This window comes from Gambusia affinis, linkage group LG14 (assembly GCF_019740435.1).
Source record: "Gambusia affinis linkage group LG14, SWU_Gaff_1.0, whole genome shotgun sequence".
In the NCBI taxonomy this organism is placed as follows: Eukaryota; Metazoa; Chordata; class Actinopteri; order Cyprinodontiformes; family Poeciliidae; genus Gambusia; species Gambusia affinis.
The window spans coordinates 15,966,332-15,986,724 of NC_057881.1; the positions used below are offsets into that span (position 1 = coordinate 15,966,332).

General features: G+C 38.3%; 1 protein-coding gene across 1 annotated transcript in view; it reads left to right on the forward strand.

The window, feature by feature from the left end:
- csmd2 (CUB and Sushi multiple domains 2) overlaps nucleotides 1–20,393 on the forward strand; it is a 248,851-nt gene that overhangs the window by 73,267 nt on the left and 155,191 nt on the right. The window contains exons 4-5 of the mRNA XM_044138720.1: nucleotides 6,477–6,671; nucleotides 11,596–11,803. Coding sequence (XP_043994655.1) covers nucleotides 6,477–6,671; nucleotides 11,596–11,803 — 403 coding nt within the window. The remainder of the gene's footprint in view (nucleotides 1–6,476; nucleotides 6,672–11,595; nucleotides 11,804–20,393) is intronic.

The window sequence follows — 20,393 nt, forward strand, 5'->3', positions numbered from 1 at the left end:
GGATTCGTCTTATCGTCGTGCCTTCTATTTCCTTCCATGCTGCGGTGTATGATGGTGAACAGAGGCAGACTAAAGGTCTCAGCTGGGCTGCGTGGTGGTATTACTGCAAACAGGGAAGGCCCATTCCATCCTTTTCTTTTTTTAGTAGCAGAGTTCTAAACTTAATTCTGGACTTTTTACCCTGCTACAAGTACATTGCTATTAATCTATTCCATTCTAAGAACTGTTTAGATTGGATTCCGACTAGTAGACATTGAAGTAAGTACAGCAACTGTGGAAGGATATTCATCCTGATGGATTCTATGCGGGAGCTTAAACTTAAAAAAAGGGAATAACATTCCATCTATGTAAATCTGATTTTATTTTCAAATTTATTGGGCCATAATTTATATCCAACAGTTTTGCGAAGTCCCTCGATAGCGAAACACCCAAATATTTGATAAACTCAGCCTCCCAATTCCAGCTGTGCACAGTTTTAATTGAAGTCGGTGGATCATAGTTAAATGTTAATACTTGAGTTTTATTTATATTAATTTTGTTACCAGAGATTAAACTAAAGTCTTCGATCAACTTCATCAACTTTGGGATTCAATTGTCGCTTGCCTGGGAATACATGGCAAGCGACCAGGAGACACAATGAGAAGAATGCAAGTTAGAAGAGAAGATGAGATACTTTGGACAATATTCTGACAAGCCCTGATTTCCATAAATGTATGTGATGCGTACCACCTACATAAGCATTGTTTCTGGCTGCAAACACACTTTCAAGAAAAGAACATTCCCTAATAGGCCGTTGCTTCTGTGTGACGGGGCAATGCACCCCGTCATGAAACAAAGCTAGTTCAAGGTTAGTTTATGGAGCACAGCGGCAGGTTTGAGGTTTTGACTTGACCTCCAAATTCCCTGGGTCTCAGTCCAATCAAACATCCCTGGGGTGTGATGAAGAAACGAGTCCAATCAATGGAAGGCCCACCTCACAATTCACCAGACTTAAAGGATCTGCTGCAAACATCTTTGTGCCAGAAACCACAGCATACCTTCAGGGAGTCCATGCTGTGATGGATTAGGGTTGTTTTTAATAAGGGGTCAAATACCTTATTAGGGAGGTAGATGTTGCTTTATGACTTATAAGAAAATATAGCTGGTTGTTAAACATTCTCCAAAGACCTGTGTAAATAACACATTTGAACTTTATAAAACACATTGTTGCTTCTTTTAATTAATGTCAAGAAGACACAATTCTTGTAACAAAGAGTCAGTTTTTGGCCTCCTGCAGTCTCACTAATCAGAAGCGATCAGAGTTGCCAGCTTTGTCCAGTCCATATGTAGTGAACAGAAGGCATTGATTGAACTGCTGCTTGACAAAGCAGAAACTGCTTATTGAGCTAATGCACCTGTGTGTTGGGATCGATCTTGCAATGTCACTTCCAAAGACATGGCAGGAAGAAGTAGAGCAACTCAAATCCGTAGGGAATAGATTGAGGATTCAATGTGTAAGAACTAAGGAAACATTAGTAAGTTAACAGTTACTAAAAGGTGAAAATACAAAATGTTACAAGCTTTAATTAGACCAGATCATCAAATTTTGTTATTTATGGTTTTTGTGCTTTGAATGAGCAATAAAACAAAAATAAACTGAAGATTTGAACACAGCACTGCAGTAAAACATCCGTTTTCCAATAACAGTCAGATGCTCCACACACCTTTATTATGCACAAGTCACTGGTTAAGGAGTACAGACATTTTGGACATTGTGCTCATTTTCCTATGTGACTGACTGTAGTCATGTAAAATACCGTTACATAACTAACCGTATTTCTATTATCACACATACAGTATCATGTTGATAAACTCAATTCCAACTAAAGTTGTTTTTTACTCAAGAAAAGTTCTTCATGAAAACATTTTAGAGATTTTATGCTCTATCATTTATATTATAGTTATGCCTGGACTATAAGCCATTTCATTTGTTCACTTACTTTGAACACTGCCTTAAACAATGATACAGATCTGCAACAATGGCTTTTTCCACACTTTACCACTTGGTGCAGATGCACAAACATTTCTAACTTTACCCCCAGAGTACATCACACACATAACTAAATTGATCAGTAAAAAATCTCTGCCTGAGAATCAACTCTGACCTAAACACATCTACATACAGACACTGAACTTTGCTCATTCTTCTTTATTTTTGATGAAAGCAAAATTAGATGAAACACGCTATTGGGGAGCTTTAGAGTTATAGATGGTCTACTTTGGAGCGCATCTGGTGGGATTTCCTCCTGCTGCCCCTTGTTAATAGAGTTACGTCAGATTTTGATCACTTCAATTGGAAAAATGTTCCTTGATTTCAAAACTTTTGCTGATGTGGCTCTTGTATGAGTGTGGATTTAACCTTCAGATCAATATTCAAAACTTGAAACACGTTACACACAAGCAGGTGCGCCATTCATGACCATGTAGGTAATTTAAGAACGATTGTTTCATTTCATTGTTTATACGTAGTTTGGGCCCAGTCAGTAGTTTTTCTTTGAAAAAGGTTCATGTATGATATCACAACAATAAACATGAAATGCAATTTAACATGTCATAACATCTTTTAAAAAATAGAAGCAGAACAGATTAGGATAGATTTTATTTTATTTTATTTGTAATCTGGCTGTCAACATGACAGACAACAAAAAAAGTACTATTGTGATAAAGATAATAAAAAACAAAGGATGGTGGTATTGCACAGTATCCAAAATGCCTCAAACACAATAAATATTGTTATTTAAATATTGTTATTTAAAAACATTCTCATTTGAAATGGGCTTCTTCAGGACACTATAGTTAAAAAAAGGTGTAATTTATACCACGGAACTGCTCACCGTATATGCATTTAATCATATTTTCAAACGTACTGATATTCAATGATGATATTTAATCCAGATGATATTTAATCTGGTGGAACAAAAAGGGGATAAAAGCAAAATTAAATTTCTTCTCACACGGTCAGTTTTTATTTTATTTATTATTTAACATCAATAACTGAATCTTATGACAATTACAAATCAAACTTCCTTTCATGGTAAGAATATTTTCATAACAAATGAAAAACTGTATAATTAATTTCCACCCATTGTTTACAGAGACTGTTCAGAAAAAGATTTTATGGCTTGTATTTGCGTATGTTACCGGTACGTATTTATTTTTGTAAAAATAAAAAATATAAAAACATCCTGTATCTAAAAGGTTTATGTCGCTAATGGAAAAACAGAAATAATTTAACCCATTCATCCCACTAACGTAGACTCACAATTCTTTTTGTGAGCCGTATTTTCTTTTCAAGATAACTAATCTTTGTTCCAGTTGATGTGATGCTTATCATGTAAAGGAGTTTCTCTTTTATTTTATATATATATTTATATTTTTTGGAATTGGAACAGAGTTTGAAATTCTATTGTTGTATTGATTAGATAAGGCTCAAAGTTGAAGCAACTTGTGTTTATCGTTTTCCCTTTCTTTCCTTCTTTGCTACGACCTCTATCTGCCAGGAAATGTCCTGTTCAAATTAAATTACAACAAGAGACAATGAACTTCTAGAACTTTCAGGTTTGAGAGCAGCACATTAAAATCCCCTTTGATGACTTTTCTTAGTAATGTCAATAAAATACATATTTACCATCTTTATTTTGCAGTTTTGGCTTTTTAAAAATATGTATAATGGTTTGGACAATGGCAAAGTTTCCACTAAGGTATACTACCTTCACCCCATTTTCTGGTAAAGACATTGATAAATAGAGGGACAGACTTGGAAATACCTGGGAAGACAACGTGAGGCTTACGGAGGTCAAGAAGCCTTCCCACAGGAGAAAAGCTCCATTGTGCCTCCCTCCTTCCTCTGCTCTGTTTGAAGCACCATAAGTGGGAGGCAATGAGGATGACACAAGAAAGAATGAAATATTATAGCCTGATAAGGTAACTGATGGATGACATAATGGATAGCACGGCAACTCATTTCTTACAGTGTGTTTAGAAACAGCTTGCAAGCTCTTGTGTGCATCTGTATGCTTCTACGTTTGGCTCATGTGAGGCAGAGCAGGTTTCAGTGATGTACAAGAGCATCATGTGCCACTTCAGCAGAAGCATTGCTTATAGGATTCAGACCCCAGGGACAGGCCAAGTCCCCCATTGCTGTGAAATATGAGCCTGCTGTAAAGAGCGCCTCAAGGTTGCTGCTGTTGGGTTAGACATAAGGAGTTGGGGAGCAGTCAGGTGACGGAGGACACTGTCCCCGGAAAGAATGAGCCTTGAGGCTAATTTATTGTTCACGCTAATAAATAGAAACTGATTTGCAAAATTCTACATGTGCAAGACCATTTAAATATTCCCTCTTTAGTGTTTTACAAACTTTTACTTCATTTAATGCAGTAAAATAAGTTACTGCTCGTTAAACAGTTTCGTGCCTCATACTTCAGTTTCCACCTGAATGTTTATAATAGCTGCGTCATGGTTTTCAACTAAACATTTACCAGTTTCCAAGATTGAGGCATACCAGAGTATAAGCAAAACACAACAATGCTAATATAGTTTGGTTTAAAATATTTTTAGTAAGATGGCAGTGAAAGTGTCCGAGTGACCAGTTTTCTCCACCCGTCTGAAGGATAGATTACCACACTTATTTCATATTTCCGGCAGTGGAAAACTAAAAAGCTATCCGTCAATGTCTATTTTTAAAAGTTCTGTGTGAGAATATCATCCTGCACTATTAGCACATTTACTTAAAAGCCACTGTTTTTAAGTTCTTTTTTTTCAGTTCTTTTTTTCTGACTTAGCTGATTAGATCATGTTATTTTTTTATTTTACGTAGACACCATCAAAAGTGTTTTCTTTTCTTAAGCTTACACTGTGAAAATCTTACACCAGCCCATTCCTCATTTGCAGCAAGAAAAATGCCTGCTGCTCCTCGTGACAAGCATTTTCTGTGTTTTTAAACTTCTCATTGTCAATTTTTTTTTTTTTGGTTTTATTGGGCTTTATTTTCTTTCGGAGCTTTTTCTTCAGACAGTCAGAAATTCTTTATTAGTGAGAACAGTCAGCCTAGTCCCAAAAATAAACTCTGCATCTGGTTATCCTTTTCATGGGCTGATGCGGATGGAAAAATTTGCATCACACAAGTCTTTCATTTGCGCTGTCCCAACTAAAGAAATATGATGGCACACAAACAGAAAGCCACAAGTGTTCATATTCTGAATTTCTTTTCTGAACTGAGATATAAAAATGCTCTTCCCCCCCCCAATAGTTTTTTATTTCTACATTACTATGCAGCAAAATCTCGAGGGGAATGCTACCTGTGTGCCAGAAGCCTCCCAGTTGCCAAGCTGTAGCGCTCAAGCATTTGTCCCAGCAGCTAATATGCTAATTTGAGTCCTTGTGCATGTGCTAATCTGGTGGTGATGGAACACAGGCCGTAATAAGGTAGCCTTGGCAGATCAAAATAAAGGCTACAGCACAGTGGAGCTTGAAAGTGACAAGTTACTCTATCATTAGAAATCTGATTAGACCAGAGGGAAAGAACCCAAATACTAACCAGGTACTTTAAAAGGCAAATCAGTGCTGAGTAATTTAGGGCATTCTTGGTGTGTGAGCAGGTGTTTAGGCTTCAACAGATGATGGAAAACACCTGCTATGAATTCACTAATGCTATAGCGCGCAGCTGGAGTCCTCCACCCCTAGTGAGTTGCTTGTGATTTTTACCCTCTAAAAATCTCATCGGAGTAAGGAGATGTTGTGACTGATTTGCATCCATGTTTGCCAAACAGGCTTATAAGGAACTTCTTTCAAAACTGCAAAACACTTATATACATTAAATGGCAAATTTTCTGAAAATAGGAATGTCTGCAGAAGATGAACACTGTGACTAGATGAGTTTGCTGTTGGAGATATTGTATTACCACAACACACCTGCAGTGAGTAGAAGTAACTTGGAGTAAGAAGTACTTCTTAGGTTCCTTGTAAAAGTAACCGTTTCTGGCCAAGTCTATATACTCTGAGTATATAGTTATGTCACGTGTTATTTCTGATTGGTCATTAGTTATCTGAATTTCAGGAACAAAACTATTTAGCTTTTTTTGGAATTCTTTATAAATGAGGGTTTTGAAGGAAACTGTAATTGATCTCATCTTTAGATGGAACTTTAAACACCAGAATTAGATTAGGTTCTGTTGAACTTCCTTATTTGCAGGGATAACTGATTGCTAGAGCATTAACTCCCACGTCGCATTTGTAAAAGAAATCCATTTGAAGAGACTTCCATATTGAAGTGTTACATTTTATCTTTTGCAACACAACATTTTATCAAATTTTTTCATTTATTTATTTATTTTTGCTTACTCATTTCTTGCTTTCTTGCTTCTGATTTTCACTGTGTCACAAACCTAAAGGTATTCTTTTGTACTCAGTACTTTTTGTGTTCTTTCCTTTCTCTCCAGCTCTGCCCAGTTACACTTGTGGTAATCCTGGCCAGCTACTGAATGGCTATCAACAGGGGTCCACTTTCAATATTGGGGATAAAATCCGCTACAGCTGTAGCCCTGGCTATGTGTTGGAGGGTCACACCACACTCTCCTGCCTCGCCACTTCAACTGGGACGGCTGCCTGGGATTTCCCCCTTCCTTACTGCAGAGGTAAGTAGCAAGAAATACTTGCAGGCCAACAGCTAAAACTAAGCTTTCCACATATTGCTGCTTCTTTTTTTTTTATTGTTTTTTTTTCTTACAGTTTATAAAACTGAACACAATTTGATTGTGTTTTAATTTTTGTTTATCAAAACCATTATTCAAAAAACAACTAGTCATGATACAAAAAAAGTCTTCTTTTTTGTAGCAACTGACATAATTGCTGATTATTTCTTAACTCTACAAGCAAAATACTGTAATCCACTTGTAAACACACACACAATCAGCCCAGCTTCTCTTTTTTGCTGGTGGAATTAATCGTCCCACCCACACACACGTTTGTGTGTATTTACAATGTTTGCTGTGTTCATACTGATATCTTATTTACGATGGACGGGACCTCATGTGTTTGCTCCCAGTCAGGTACTTGTGCCAATTGTCGTTCCCTCAAAGCTAGCAAGCACCCCTGCTGCAGTGACACCTGCCAGTGTGCGTTGTCTGACCCAGATTGACTGTTCTCAGATTTGAAAAAAAACCCAAAACTAAAACAAACCAAAAGCAACACTGATTGTCAAAATTTTGCGTCATTCATATTGTACTAAATTGGATTTCCAGAATTGTACCAGATGCACATGCTAAAGACGTGAGCTTGCATGTTCATGAATGTCCATTTGTGCTCGCGTGTGCATGTGTGAGTTCTCTTGTATCCATGTGGCCAATGGTTTATGTCAGTGTGCCTGCTGAGCAGAGCACTGAGACGCTATACCATCTGTAGCCAGGCCGGGAGTCAGGAAGCCCACGAAGGAGCACACATGGCTGGGCACCGTGAGCCAGAACAGCCCCCACCCACCCGTCACATGCACAAGACTGGACAATGCATCTCAGTAGAGACTATTGTTGGTGTTTTCGTCACTTTTGTCACTGTAACTTTTTTTTAAGCTTGTATTGAAAAGGCGTTGTTGAAAACAGGGTCCCTACACAGCCTGGAAAAGTTTGGAATTTGACTTCTGCATTTTTAGTTGTGTGGGAGTAGACCATGTAAAACCGAAAGCTGCCTGCATTTCCAGAATATTTTTTTTGAGCCATCATATTTGCTGTTCTTCCATCCTTTCTTCCCCTGTCTTTTTATATCTTGAAATACATTCATGTAATTAGACTAAAAGAGACCGAGGATCTCTAGAAAAGCATGGAAGCTTTCCATTGAGCATGTTTCAAAATCTTCTAGGACAATGAACGATGATGTCCTTTTTAAAATGAGCAATAATTAACCAAAACAAATAGTTTTGCTACTTTTTTCCCATCAGGCATAGAAAATCTCCTCCTTTGGAAAGAAAATTCACAAACCCTCGCTGATGTGATTAGGCCACCTTTTTAGCTGAAATTACACGCCAACAAGTTTTAGGAACTAGCAATTTTGCTGTGATTAATTGAGGTCCCTTCGAGGCCACATAAAAGTCAACTTGTACACCTGAGTGCACTTTCATAATGCGCAAGTGTATTGTTAATGTCACTCCAATTATAGTGCCTGCCCATATGTGGAGGTGTAAAGCTCCCACTTTAGTTTTTAGCAGCGAGGACATCTTGGCATGGTCACCACTTTGGACTCAGAGTGCCAGCAGTGTTGAGCCAAACATTAAATACAGCCAATGATTGCACAGATAATCTTTCATAAGCCCTGCTCCATGCTCATCAAGTTGTTTTATCTGTATTCAATTAAGATATAAACACAGTTCAACCACAATCTCTCTTAAAGGAGACTTTGTGTGTGTTTTCTTTTCCTCTGGGTTTTATTTTCCCCTTTTAGCTGGGCTGTTTTTACTAGAAAATGACATTTTCTGAACCCTGCTATTAGTACCCAGAAATAACGTTTCTATGAAATACGTAAAAGGTAATTACTATGAAAATTATCCAGCTAAAAAGCACAAATCACAGATGCCTCGAGAGGCATGTTCGTCACAGAAATAAACCTTTAGGCCCATTTTAGACTTGACTTGGACTCCTGGTCTTACTCTGTCAGCAGACTTTGTCTTCTGTTTTTCCTACTGACACGACATAAACTGAAAAAGTCTTGTTCCTCCTGCGCTACTATTTGGAATACATAGTATTAACAGAGGTGTTGCAGATGGTAAATAGTCTTGCATGCACATTTTTGTAAGTTGTTACATGTTGTTGATTCTTAAATTTAGTTCTCTGTGTTTGAGCTTTGTACAAACACAGAGGCGCGTCTGAACAACCATTTCTTATTTAACGCCTTAAACATATTTATGGTTTTTAGCTTGCATGCATTGCTTTTCTCCCCTTGCAATATCTGGTTTACAATGGTGCTCGCAGAAATAAATCTGCCCCCTAAACTTGAAGGAAAACAATGAAAGTGACAGCACTAATATGTGTCTGCTGCTGTTCAGTCATGGGTTACAGTTTCATATACACGTCGACTTGTAAAGGAAAAAAAATCTCATTATTTTTACACATTTTGGATATTGAAAAATGTATGTTCAATGGGTCCTACTTGGGTTTTATTGCTGGATTTTGTCCCTCTTACATATGGTGACCAATTGCAGCTGGAGAGAGCCGAGGGAGTTGAAGAGTCGAGGCAAAGGGGAGAGTTTAGAGTTAAAAAAAAAAAAAAAAAGCTCCTTCAAGTGTGAAGGAACATTCTTGTGTAGAATGTCAATATATATCTTTATGCACTTCTCATTCTACATTCTACTTCCTGTCTCTCCCTCTGCAACAATCACCTGTCATCCCTCATGCCGTCTTTCTCTTTCTTTATTGTCCACCTTCTCTCCACTGCTTTTTTTTTCTTCTTTTTTTTGGCCCGTCCTCTTATGTCACCTGTCATTCTCTTCATCCCCTGTTCTCTTCCCGCTGTCGGGATTTTCCTCCTGTTGAAAATTACACCCCCAGGTTCCGGCTCGTCCATGCTCGCCCTCCCTTAGGGGATTTGCCACGGTGACAGGTTGAACGGATGATGGACGGGCTTCTGAGGTCCTCGTCACCTCTTTAAAATATCACACCCACTCGGTTGCTCGGCCACCATAATGCCTCCCACCGGCACACATACTTACACAGGACATAATCATATTAAAGTGTTAGAAAATACCCCATCTCTTTTCTTTTAAGTGCAACAGTACTAATCTTCAGACATTTTAGTTACAACGAACATTCTCGGCACAATATGACCAAGTGTCTAGCAGTGTGTTGGTGAAGCTTTTGCTACAAAAATAGTCAGAGCCTTCAAATATTAGGTGGGCCCTCCATGGACGAGGCTTGTTAAAATAGTTTGAACGGTGGTTCAAATTCACCCTTGTCTTTCCCTCTTCTTGAAGAAATTTTGTGTGCAAACACAAATTTGAAAAAAAAGGAGGCTTTTTTTCAAAATTCAATTCCTTCTTTTCCACCCACTTGGTGAATAAAGCTGGTTCTGGTTCTTAACTGAGATCTGGAAAATGGAGGAATAAAATCAACACCTGAAACTCACTCCTTGTACATTTTTGTTTCATTTCGGGGCAAATTATACTTCTGAAATGGGCCATAGCGGTCAATGAAAACTGGCATGAAAGGGAGTACATAATCTGGAACCGCGTTTTGTGTTTTTTAATAGATTTTGACCACTGCACACTCAGAACTGCTCTGATGCAGTATTAGTTTTCAAAACTTCCTAAGATCTGTAGACTTGCAAATATATTCAGCTTTGAGGACACATCCAATGTGTAAGATATTATGAGCATTATCTCAGCGCCACATTAAATGAACGACTTATTATTTAACTGAATGCTTTAAGCTGAGTTGTTTTGATTAACTAAATCCTGCATTAGTCTGAATTGAATCATGTCCCTCCTAGTTGCGTTACTTTGCATCATGCCCTAAACCTTTCTTCTTGCTGGCTGTAAAACCAGTGTAAGGCATTTTGAAACCGTAAGACTGCTGCGTTTTGCCCTCTGGCATACTGGTAGACAATAGAAAGATATTCTGTAATTCACTGTAGTATTTTTTAGTGTTGAATAAAACAATGCTGTTTGGGTTACAGCAGATTTTGTTGTATTTTTTTTTTTTTTTTTTTAAATCCACATGATGTTACTTAAAAACTTCCAGAAGCAAGTTTTCAGAGTTGGAGTCTGGTTGAATAAAGCTTAGGAATACAATGTGCTGGGAGACTGAAGATGGGCAGCAGAGCAGCTTGCAGGGCACGGCCTACAACACAAGCACAACTCTTATTATGTTCACCCTGGAATAACAATATGGATTATTTACAGCTGCAAGAAAGAATTTGCTGTGTTTTTTTTTTGTTTTTGTTTTTTTTAACTGTCTACATTGGAATCTCTAACTGGATATACTGGTGGTGTTTGAAGCTAACATCCTTCCCCGCACGTGATGAATCAGTGAGTTTTCAGCTACTTGTTGTTGATCCCTGAATGAAAGTTGTAGAAGTGGTGAGGACTGCCGTGCAATCTGCTCGAACAACAAGATGCAAAAGAGATTTTGAGTGCAGGCTCTGAAAAAGACACTGGTGACCAATAAATTACACTGATTCTCACTGCTGCTCGGGCATGAGGAAACGCAATACCTTGCCTCCCTAAAAAAGTTTGAAACGTAAAATATTTGTTGTTCTCGAAATGCTAACAGTCTTATTTAGAGATGTAAAGACTGGTGGGTTGACACTATCTGAAAAGTTAGTCCCATTTAGTCTCATGTCAATACGGTATTTTTCTCTGCAATAGCCAGCTCACTTAGGCCTTGCAGAGTCCTAACTAAAGGTGAACTTTTAGCCGCATTAAAGCTGCAGCTCGCGTTTATTGACCTTTTTACTTTCCCTGCTCCGACGCTCTCATTTTTCTGAACATCAGCAGTTATCTCTGCAGTTCATCGTCGGATCATCATTGTGTTATAACAGTAGTGTGTTGAAACTTTCCTAACTTTCTTTTCCTTACAGCTGATGATGGATGTGGAGGGACACTGCGGGGCCAGAGCGGGGTGATCACCACCCCCAATTATCCAGCCGAGTACAACAACAATGCTGACTGCACCTGGACTGTGCTGGCCGAGCCCGGAGACACCATCGCTTTGGTTTTCTCTGACTTTCAGTTGGAGGACGACTACGACCTGCTGGAGGTCAGCGGTACAGACGGACCTTCACAGTGGTAAGTGTTCTGCCAAAAAGTGTTTTAATCACGGAAAGAGCTGAATAGTGGACAAAAAAAAAAATGAATAAACGATCCCGTAGCATCTGCTTGCACACGGGCACCCCGTGTGAACATGAGCAATGCTCGGAGCTGGGTGGGTGTTAAATAGGTTCTGCTAAGCTGGATCGTCGCAGTGTCAAGTATAGTGAGTTGTCTTTCAAATGAAATCGACAGATAACAGTAATTTAGTTGATAGGCACTTCCTAGCTTTCAAGCTCCTTTGTGGCGTATCATATGTTTGGTGTTTATAATGTGTAATTTGAACACTCCATCTTGGTTGCACACTCATTCTCTCAATTACCGAGTCTCGCACAAACACACATGCTCAACTCCAATGATGAAGAGGCCGGGTATCCTGGCGTCAGTGTGGGTCTCTCACCATCTGTGGCAGCTCCTCCTCTTTCTGACAACTCTCTCAGCTCAGGAAGTAATTAGTGAGCTCAATTACCACCAGCACCCTTATAGTGGTGTTTTATGCACACTACTCTTTGCTCTCAGAGTAACACACTATAGTTCATATGGGAATGTTCACCGTAATAACTCTACACTCCTGCCTGTAACGCTAACCCATATAATAATAAAAAAAAAACACCCTGGTGAAATATTGGTATATAAATCCCTTCTGATGGACATAGTATGTGTGTCCCAACTTTTACTTTGGCATTATCTGTTTAAAGACTCGTGTAAGGCTAGCAGTAGAGATAAAGAGACAGTGAAAGAGACTTTGAAGTCACAGCCACAGGCAGCAGTTTGTAGAATAATACTCCGAATACCACAAACTGAGCTGTAAAAGACAAAGAAAAAGGGAAGCAAAGATAACTGTTTACAAAAGACGTACACATACTGTTCCTTCCAAAAGGATCCACAACCATTAAAAGTAATTCAGTGAATTTGATTTATGATCATGTTGATTGGTTCAGTAGGAGAGTTTTGTTGATGAAAAACTCCATTTTAAATTGACCGCTAATGTTCCCATTAACTTGAAAGGACAAATTTCTTGAAAAAGTTTGATTTTTAAAAGAAAAATGAAGGGCTGAACAATTCTAATTACTAAGCAATTCATGCAACACTGAAGTAAACAAACCACAAGCTCAAATGTGATTTCTGCTAAAGCCATATTTCTGGGGCAGAGTGGGGACATTACTATCTTGAGTTTCTTTTCACCATGCCACCTGATTTATTGATTTATTTTTTGTCATATTGCACAGATGTTTGTAAACTCGATGCTGTGAACATGGCCGACACATTGGATTCATTGGGTATTTGGAAGTTTCCCTTTTTGCTCACGTAGAGAATGTCACATCCAGAGCAGCTCTTAAAGTCCAAGCTTCTTTATTTGTTGCTCATTGCAATACTGTGATGAGTCATAAGCTGAGCAGAACCTCAATAAATTGGCCTATGTATGTGGTAGTGATTTATTTTTTGGTAGAAAGAAAGATTAGTCTTTGGAGATGCTGGAATGGTTCCTAGAGCAGCAGTCGACTGTCTCTGCAGCTATGCCCCCACCCCCAGATGTGCAGAGGAATGAAAGCTATCTCTGCACTATGACAGGGGTTGACATAATGTCAGCAGAGATGTGGTGAAAGCTTTCAAGGCTCATGAATGCTGGCATATCGGGAATACCTGAATATATGTCCATTACTGTGAGAAATATTGCTTGTGTAGCTGCTGGAGCAGATAATCTACGCCCCTAAACTCTCCACGACCTAATACAAAAAAATAGCTAAACTTGACTGCCTGAAGTTATAATGGGCAGAATTACATTGATTTTGTCTACAAGTTCGAAACAAAGGTCTTTGTTGTTTTATCTTCATATATGCCCATGCAATTTACAATAAACGTTACTATAACAATAGTAATAATCTGACGCAGAGGTAAAATTCATTAGCTTATTTATCTATCCTGTTTATCCAGGAAATATTATTAAATAAATTTGAGTTAGTCATCTTGAATTACATCCTAAATTGGGGCAAAAGTAAGACGGAAAATGTTTTCAAGTTTTCTTTTAATTTAAAATACAAAAATCTTCACTGTTTGAATGCTGGCAGTCGGTGGTGGTTTTTTATGACAGTGAATCATCAAAAGATTGAACAATTTCAAAAAAACTACAACGTGAGAGGATATAGGATTTATTTTTCTAGTGATCGTGCCTGAAGGCACCATTAAATATTTATATTTGAAGCAGAGGTTGCATAACGACTCTCAGTGGAAAAATAGGTTGTTGTAAAACTGGGTTTTAGTAAAACTTCAATAGACATGATTAAGAAGTGAAGACTGGTAAAACTTGCTTTAACACTTTATATATTCATGATTAGCACAGCTGGCTATGCTAGAGTGGCTACCATTACAAAACAACAGTCTCAGACTGAACATTCTTCAGAAATTAGAAAGTTTTGGAGAATCTTAACTTTACTTTAAATTGAAGATGGTAAAAGACTGACATTTTCATATCCAAGATTTTTCTTTTCTAAAGTTACATAGAATACAACAGGATTCATGCTGTCAAACAGCAACTTTTAGATGTGCCTCTGCTGCATCACACCTGAATAGAACAATTAGGTCATTAGCAAGACTCTGGAGAACTGATCTGCACAAGGAGGAGGTAATTAAGCCATTTCATTCCAGTGTTTTGTACCTGTGGCACATCTAAAAACTCCAGGACAGTGACCCCTTGAGGACTATACTTATTTTTTCAGAATGGTGTAACAGCCATTGGAGGCTAAATAAAAGAGCTAAGGTAAAACAAAACCTCCACAAAAAGTAAATGTCTGACTGTTGTCCAACTGGACAGAGTAGGAAACTTGGTGGAAAAACAAGCTAAGGCAGGTTCGATGGAAATATCACGTCTGTTTCCTCTATGTGCACGTCACACATGATTTCATATTGGGTTTTTAGGTAACAAGTTTGTAGTCTGTATTGCCTCCTCACACCTAATGTTGTCAACATATTGATAGCCCAAGTCTACCAAGTGTTTGTTCAGGAACATGTAAAGTAGATCTATTTGTTTAAACCACCGTCTATTTTGCATGTAAACTTTGTGATGTGATAACAAGAAGAAAATGAATTGTGAATTGGATCTCCAGTCTCAGAAAATTTATTTAAAACTGTAGCCTTAGAATAAATACATCAATAAAAGAAACCACAAGCTCTAGAGAGACTGTGAAATGGAATATAACAGTATAATCAGAGGAAGGCTTAACAATATGAAATTGTTACAGTCTAAACTGAGTTTACCAGTGGAAGAACCTGGTAAGAATTTTGGGGAAAAAATAAAAATTCAGCTTCCATTTAGTAACATCCTGATGGAATGGGATTTACAGTGTTTGTTGCACAAGAGAACATATTCTTGAGCCATTATACCATCTCTATCCCCATTGATTTCTTTCCTCGTTCAGTTTAAGGCTTTGTAAATAACACTTATGCACATCAATTGCCAACTCCTCATTTGCCCACTTGCCACTAAGTGAAAATCATAGCTATTTGACTTGCAATTTCCTTGGATGATCACTTGTTTTCCAGGGGAGTATAATGCATTTTCATCTTCCAGCAGTGTTCCCTTAAGATTTGAAATGCAGCTCCCAAAGCATCTTTGATACTGTAAATAGAGAACATCAAGTGCCTGATTCTGCACTTGAAAGGATTCTGGATATTGGCAGTATTTCTTTAGTTCTACAAAAGGGGAATACAAAACTATCAGCAAAACCACTTTACAAAAAGTCTTCTACAACAAAACTTTTATATGTTCTCGTTTCCATTCTGCTAACTTTTATAAACTTCATTTCCCCCAAAGTGTTTTTTTTTTTTTCTTCTTTTGTTTTCTGTTTTTGATGCTCTTTTCTCTGACAACACAAAGCTCCCTGGGTAAATGCAGCTTATTTCTCTTTACTAGTAGATCTTGGAGCCCAATGAGTTTTGATCTCTCTTTGAAGGAAGAGGGGCTATTCCAATAGCCCCTCTTCCTTTTAACACTATGCCGTACAGACTTGAGACACTGACATTTAGTCAGCATATGGATTATCCCTGCCGTGCTGATATATGTCATCTTGTCCCAGGGCGGGGAAAAAAGACTATGGTTGTCTGTGTGAGAGAGGTAGTGAGAGATAAAGACTTGTATTGGGAGCACAGAGCAGTGGATGTATATTGATTGGCTGTTAGGTTTACTCACCTGAGCGTGAATGGTCTGTGGAACAGCAGCTTTTACAATTTACCTTGGCTTTCAAAAAGTGCTGTTGCAATACAAGTAGCATTTCATATTTCTGAAGACTGATTCCTTTGCTTGGTATGACCTGAATACATGTAGAAAGATAGACCAAGGTTGTAAAACTGTAAGGTTTAAAAAAACTACACAAACATATTTGTCAGACCAGGCCTACGGTTTAAAGCAACATTTACTGAGATGCAGGTACCATGTCACAGCAACGGGAGTTTATCCAAAATTAGTGGAATAATGGATGGGCTGCCCAATTCCCACGTTTCTGGTCTATTACACTTCTTCCATGGTTAAAATAAAGAAATCTAAGATGTTTTTTTTTTAAAGCCACAGTGTGCAAAATAGAAGCATTATGTCTGTAGGCTCACTATCCTTAGATGTAGCCCAAATAATCAACTAATAAATATCAGTTGTATTTGTTGCTCTTGAAACCTCAGGATGAAGAAAACTACAGCAGCGATGTATGATGTGCTCCACGTTCAGCAACTGAAAGTACTTTCTTCCTCATGGCATCTGTCAGTGGGTGGGATGTATTAAGCAGTAAGTGAACCTTTTGCGCTCAAAGTCAGATGTTTTCGAAGCTGGGATAACAGACAAGTGTAAGGATTTGAGCAAGTTTGACAAGGGTTATTCTTGGTCTACAAAGTTCAATGTCCATCAAGAGAGGTCCAAAGATAAAAAAAAAAAAAAAAAGAGTGAAGTCTGGCCCAGCCAAAGAGCTAATGTAACTCAAATTACTGAAGACGTTATTGCCGTTTCTGATAGAAAGCTGGCAGCAAAACAGTGCCTCTCGGGTTGTTGTGTTTGGGGTTTCGTACAGTCCAGTCTGAGTGCCCGTGCTGACCCCTTTCCACCTCCAAGACAGCCAACAATGGGCGCATGAGTAGACACAACTGTTATGTTTCTCAAGAAATTCTGGAAGGTTTTTTTATATATATATTTCATTAGACATCTGGATTTTCCGTTTCCATCCATCCATCCATTTTCTGTTCACCCTCGTCCCTTAGTGAGGTCGGGAGGGATTTTCCATTTCCCTGCTCTGAAAATCTAAGTCATTTTATCCATGCAAATGTGTGGCAAACCTTGATCTCTGAAAAGATGATCATCCTTCACCCTCTGCTCTGCAGTGGGACTCCACAGTAGTGCTTGTCATGTCAAGCTGTTGGCTGCCTGATGTACTTTCTCTTCCTATTGTTGTATGGTCACACTGAGAGTGTATGGAAGTGAGTGATTATGCAGTATGTCCATAGACTGCTTGCCGGGGAGCAAAAGCATAGAAAACTGCACGTGATTACCATACATTCTTGCCAAAAACAAAAAGCGCTTTAGTGTACATTTTTATGCTTGGAAAGTGATATTACCATGCAAATAATCTTTTAATAGTGTATGACGGAGATATTTTACATAAATGTGTTTTAAGTAGCTACATTGAAGTGGTCAGATATGCATTATTCATGAAATAATTGCTGGATATAATCTCACAGTTTGCTTTCTGTGCAGTCTGCAGGGATGAAGGAAGTAATTTTGCTTTATAGCCATACATATAAATCATAAAAACACAAAGTTGATCATGTGTCTGTGATATTTCCTTTTCCCTTAGATGTCATGAGTCACACAATCTGTATCACCATGTCATTATGGCATAAGAGAAAATGTTGAGTTGACAGTCTGGCAGCTTCTAAGGTCTAAAAGTGAAATTGAAAATATAAAGAAACCTCAGTGCTTGTTAAACATGAACAAAAAGAAAAGCCTAAAGACTCATGTGGGGGATTGTACTGATGTCACGATACATATCAGAGTATAATATGTCAAAGAATATTGAAAGAAAAATCCTAAATCAATCTTTGATGGAGAACAAGTTACCAGTAATTTATCACACCTTACCTTATTAGCTGTATTTAGATCCGTGTTAGAACTACATTGGGGACCGATGCTTAGCAGGGTTTGAATTCTGACCTGGGGTTTTTCTGCACACTATTTGCATGTTCTGCATGTGCATGCGTAGGCTGTCTCCAGGGCTTCCTCCTCCCCCGGGCCAACAACATGACTGTTAGATTAATTGGTTCCTCGAATTTGCCCTTAGGTGTGAGTGTGTGTGTCCTTTGCCGTCTGTCCTATAAGTCTGTGTTGCTCTGTGATGAACCAGCGACCTGTCTAGGGTGTATGCTGCCTCTCCTCCAATAACCAGTGGAGATGGACGCCCTGCAAGTTAAACATGCAGTTCTTTTTTGTGTTTGGTTGTATGTGCTTACAAATGGTGTAGTGTTCTTTATTTTAATTATTATTCAAATTCCATTTGCTCCACCCCTCTAGTAGGTATGAGATAGAAAAAAAAAATCTAAGTTAACCCAGTTGATTGCACGCAGACCCAGTCTTTGCATCAATCTCTCATACTGAGCAGGAAGATGCAGCAGTTTTAAGAAAAACTCAAATTTTAAAGTAATGTAACCTCCAGAGAAGCCTATCTCAATTTGACCAGCCAACAGCCATGACTGACTTCATCATGACGTCTTCTATTTGTTTACGTAGACAGAGTAGACACTAAAACTCTGATCCATGAGGAACAAAAATATAATCCAGTTATTTCCTATACCATTGGTTATAAGAGTGTCATCTGAGAGTTGTCTGAAACACCAAGGCACAGTGCCTAGTGATCCTTTTGAGACGTCAGACATTCCAATATGCATTACAATTCAGTCTGAGTGCTGATAGCACTCAGTACAAATGCATTATCAGACAAAATAACAATACATAGGCTTGTCGCGATAAACGATAAATCAATTAATCGTACAATAAATTAAAATTATCGACGCCATTTTAATTATCAGCTTTATCGTCTCTTGGCCTTCTTCTCTTTCTGTTGATGATACTGAATGAAAATAGGCTCAACTCCGCTGCTCTCCACTGACCCTCCCTCCCTCATTTCCTTAGTGTAATGCCTAGCGCACACTACACGATCTTAGAGCTGCCGGCCGATTGTCGGCCCATTTTCAAAACCTGAGGGATCACACATGAGCCAACAGAAATCCTAGGTATAACGGTTCGATCGGGTTCGATCATACTGTGTGGTGTCCAACAATGGGCACATAATAATGGCTACAAGTTCAATTAACTAATTTTAAAACCAGGCATTAATCAATGCTTTACTACAATCTACCTGCAACGCATGTGGCTCTAGTGTCAGCGTAACGTCCTGACTGAATGAAAATCATTAGAACCTTTTTATGTCACGTTAATGAAGAACAGCTGAAAAGTTACCGGGTTCTTCAACTGCGTATCAATTTCGCTCCAACTCCTCCCCTCATCATTTCTATATTCTTTGCACAAAATGTTTTATAAACATTAATGTTGTTTCCTCATACCATCTCCAATATCCGCTGGACTTCGGGTTGCGCCGTGTCAGCTGTTTGGGATTCCCCTCGGTAATTTCCCCTCAGAAGGCAAGAGGAGAATCTGTGCTTTCTGATTGGCTACCTGTCACATTCAACAGGCTGCGTTAACACTCCCAGTGGGGGAAAACCCCTGATTTAGATCGGAGCGGCCACAACGATCTACCGTAACACACCACATACTGCAGGATGATCGGTTACAAAATCGCAAGTGAGAATCTTAGAACGATCTACATTCTAAGATTGTCTTAAGGGAAAAATGTAGGTGTGAACTAACGTGTAGTGTGAACTATTGCATCAGGTAGTCGATGTGCCCATCTTCTCTATTTAAATCTAATGATTACTGAAGGGCAATATAGTAAACAGACTTCATAATCTGCACTCTTTTGGTTGAATGCAGTATTTATTTACACTTTGGTGTTTTGGTGTTTTTATTCAAGTACATTTTTGTTAATGGAGACTGAGAATCAATTTTATTTTTGCTTTTGGTTGTTTTGTTTATCTTATCAGTTCCAGTGTTAAGTGTTCTTTTGAAAATAAAGCGTGTCTGTCTTTGGCAGGAAATTGCCTGCATTATTACATCATTTCCATTAAATCAGTGTAAAAAGGTCTTCAAACAATACTATCGTTTATCGCAACAATTTTTGAGACAATTAATCGCTCAGCAAAATTTGTTATCGTGACAGGCCTAACAATACAACTTGAACGTTGGCTAACTCTGGCCTTAATGACACAACAGTAAATGCATTTACTCTTGTGAAAAGACACAGAATTTTTGAGGTTGCGTAATGAACATCATATGTAGACAGGTTAATCTTCTGGTGAACTATTCAACGCCAACTACAGATTGGCTTAAGTAAACCTGCTATTTGTGAAACATGTACTTAGTTTGTGAAAACCATAAAACAGAATGGATGTTAAAATATAGTATTCTGTGGTCTTATCTCAT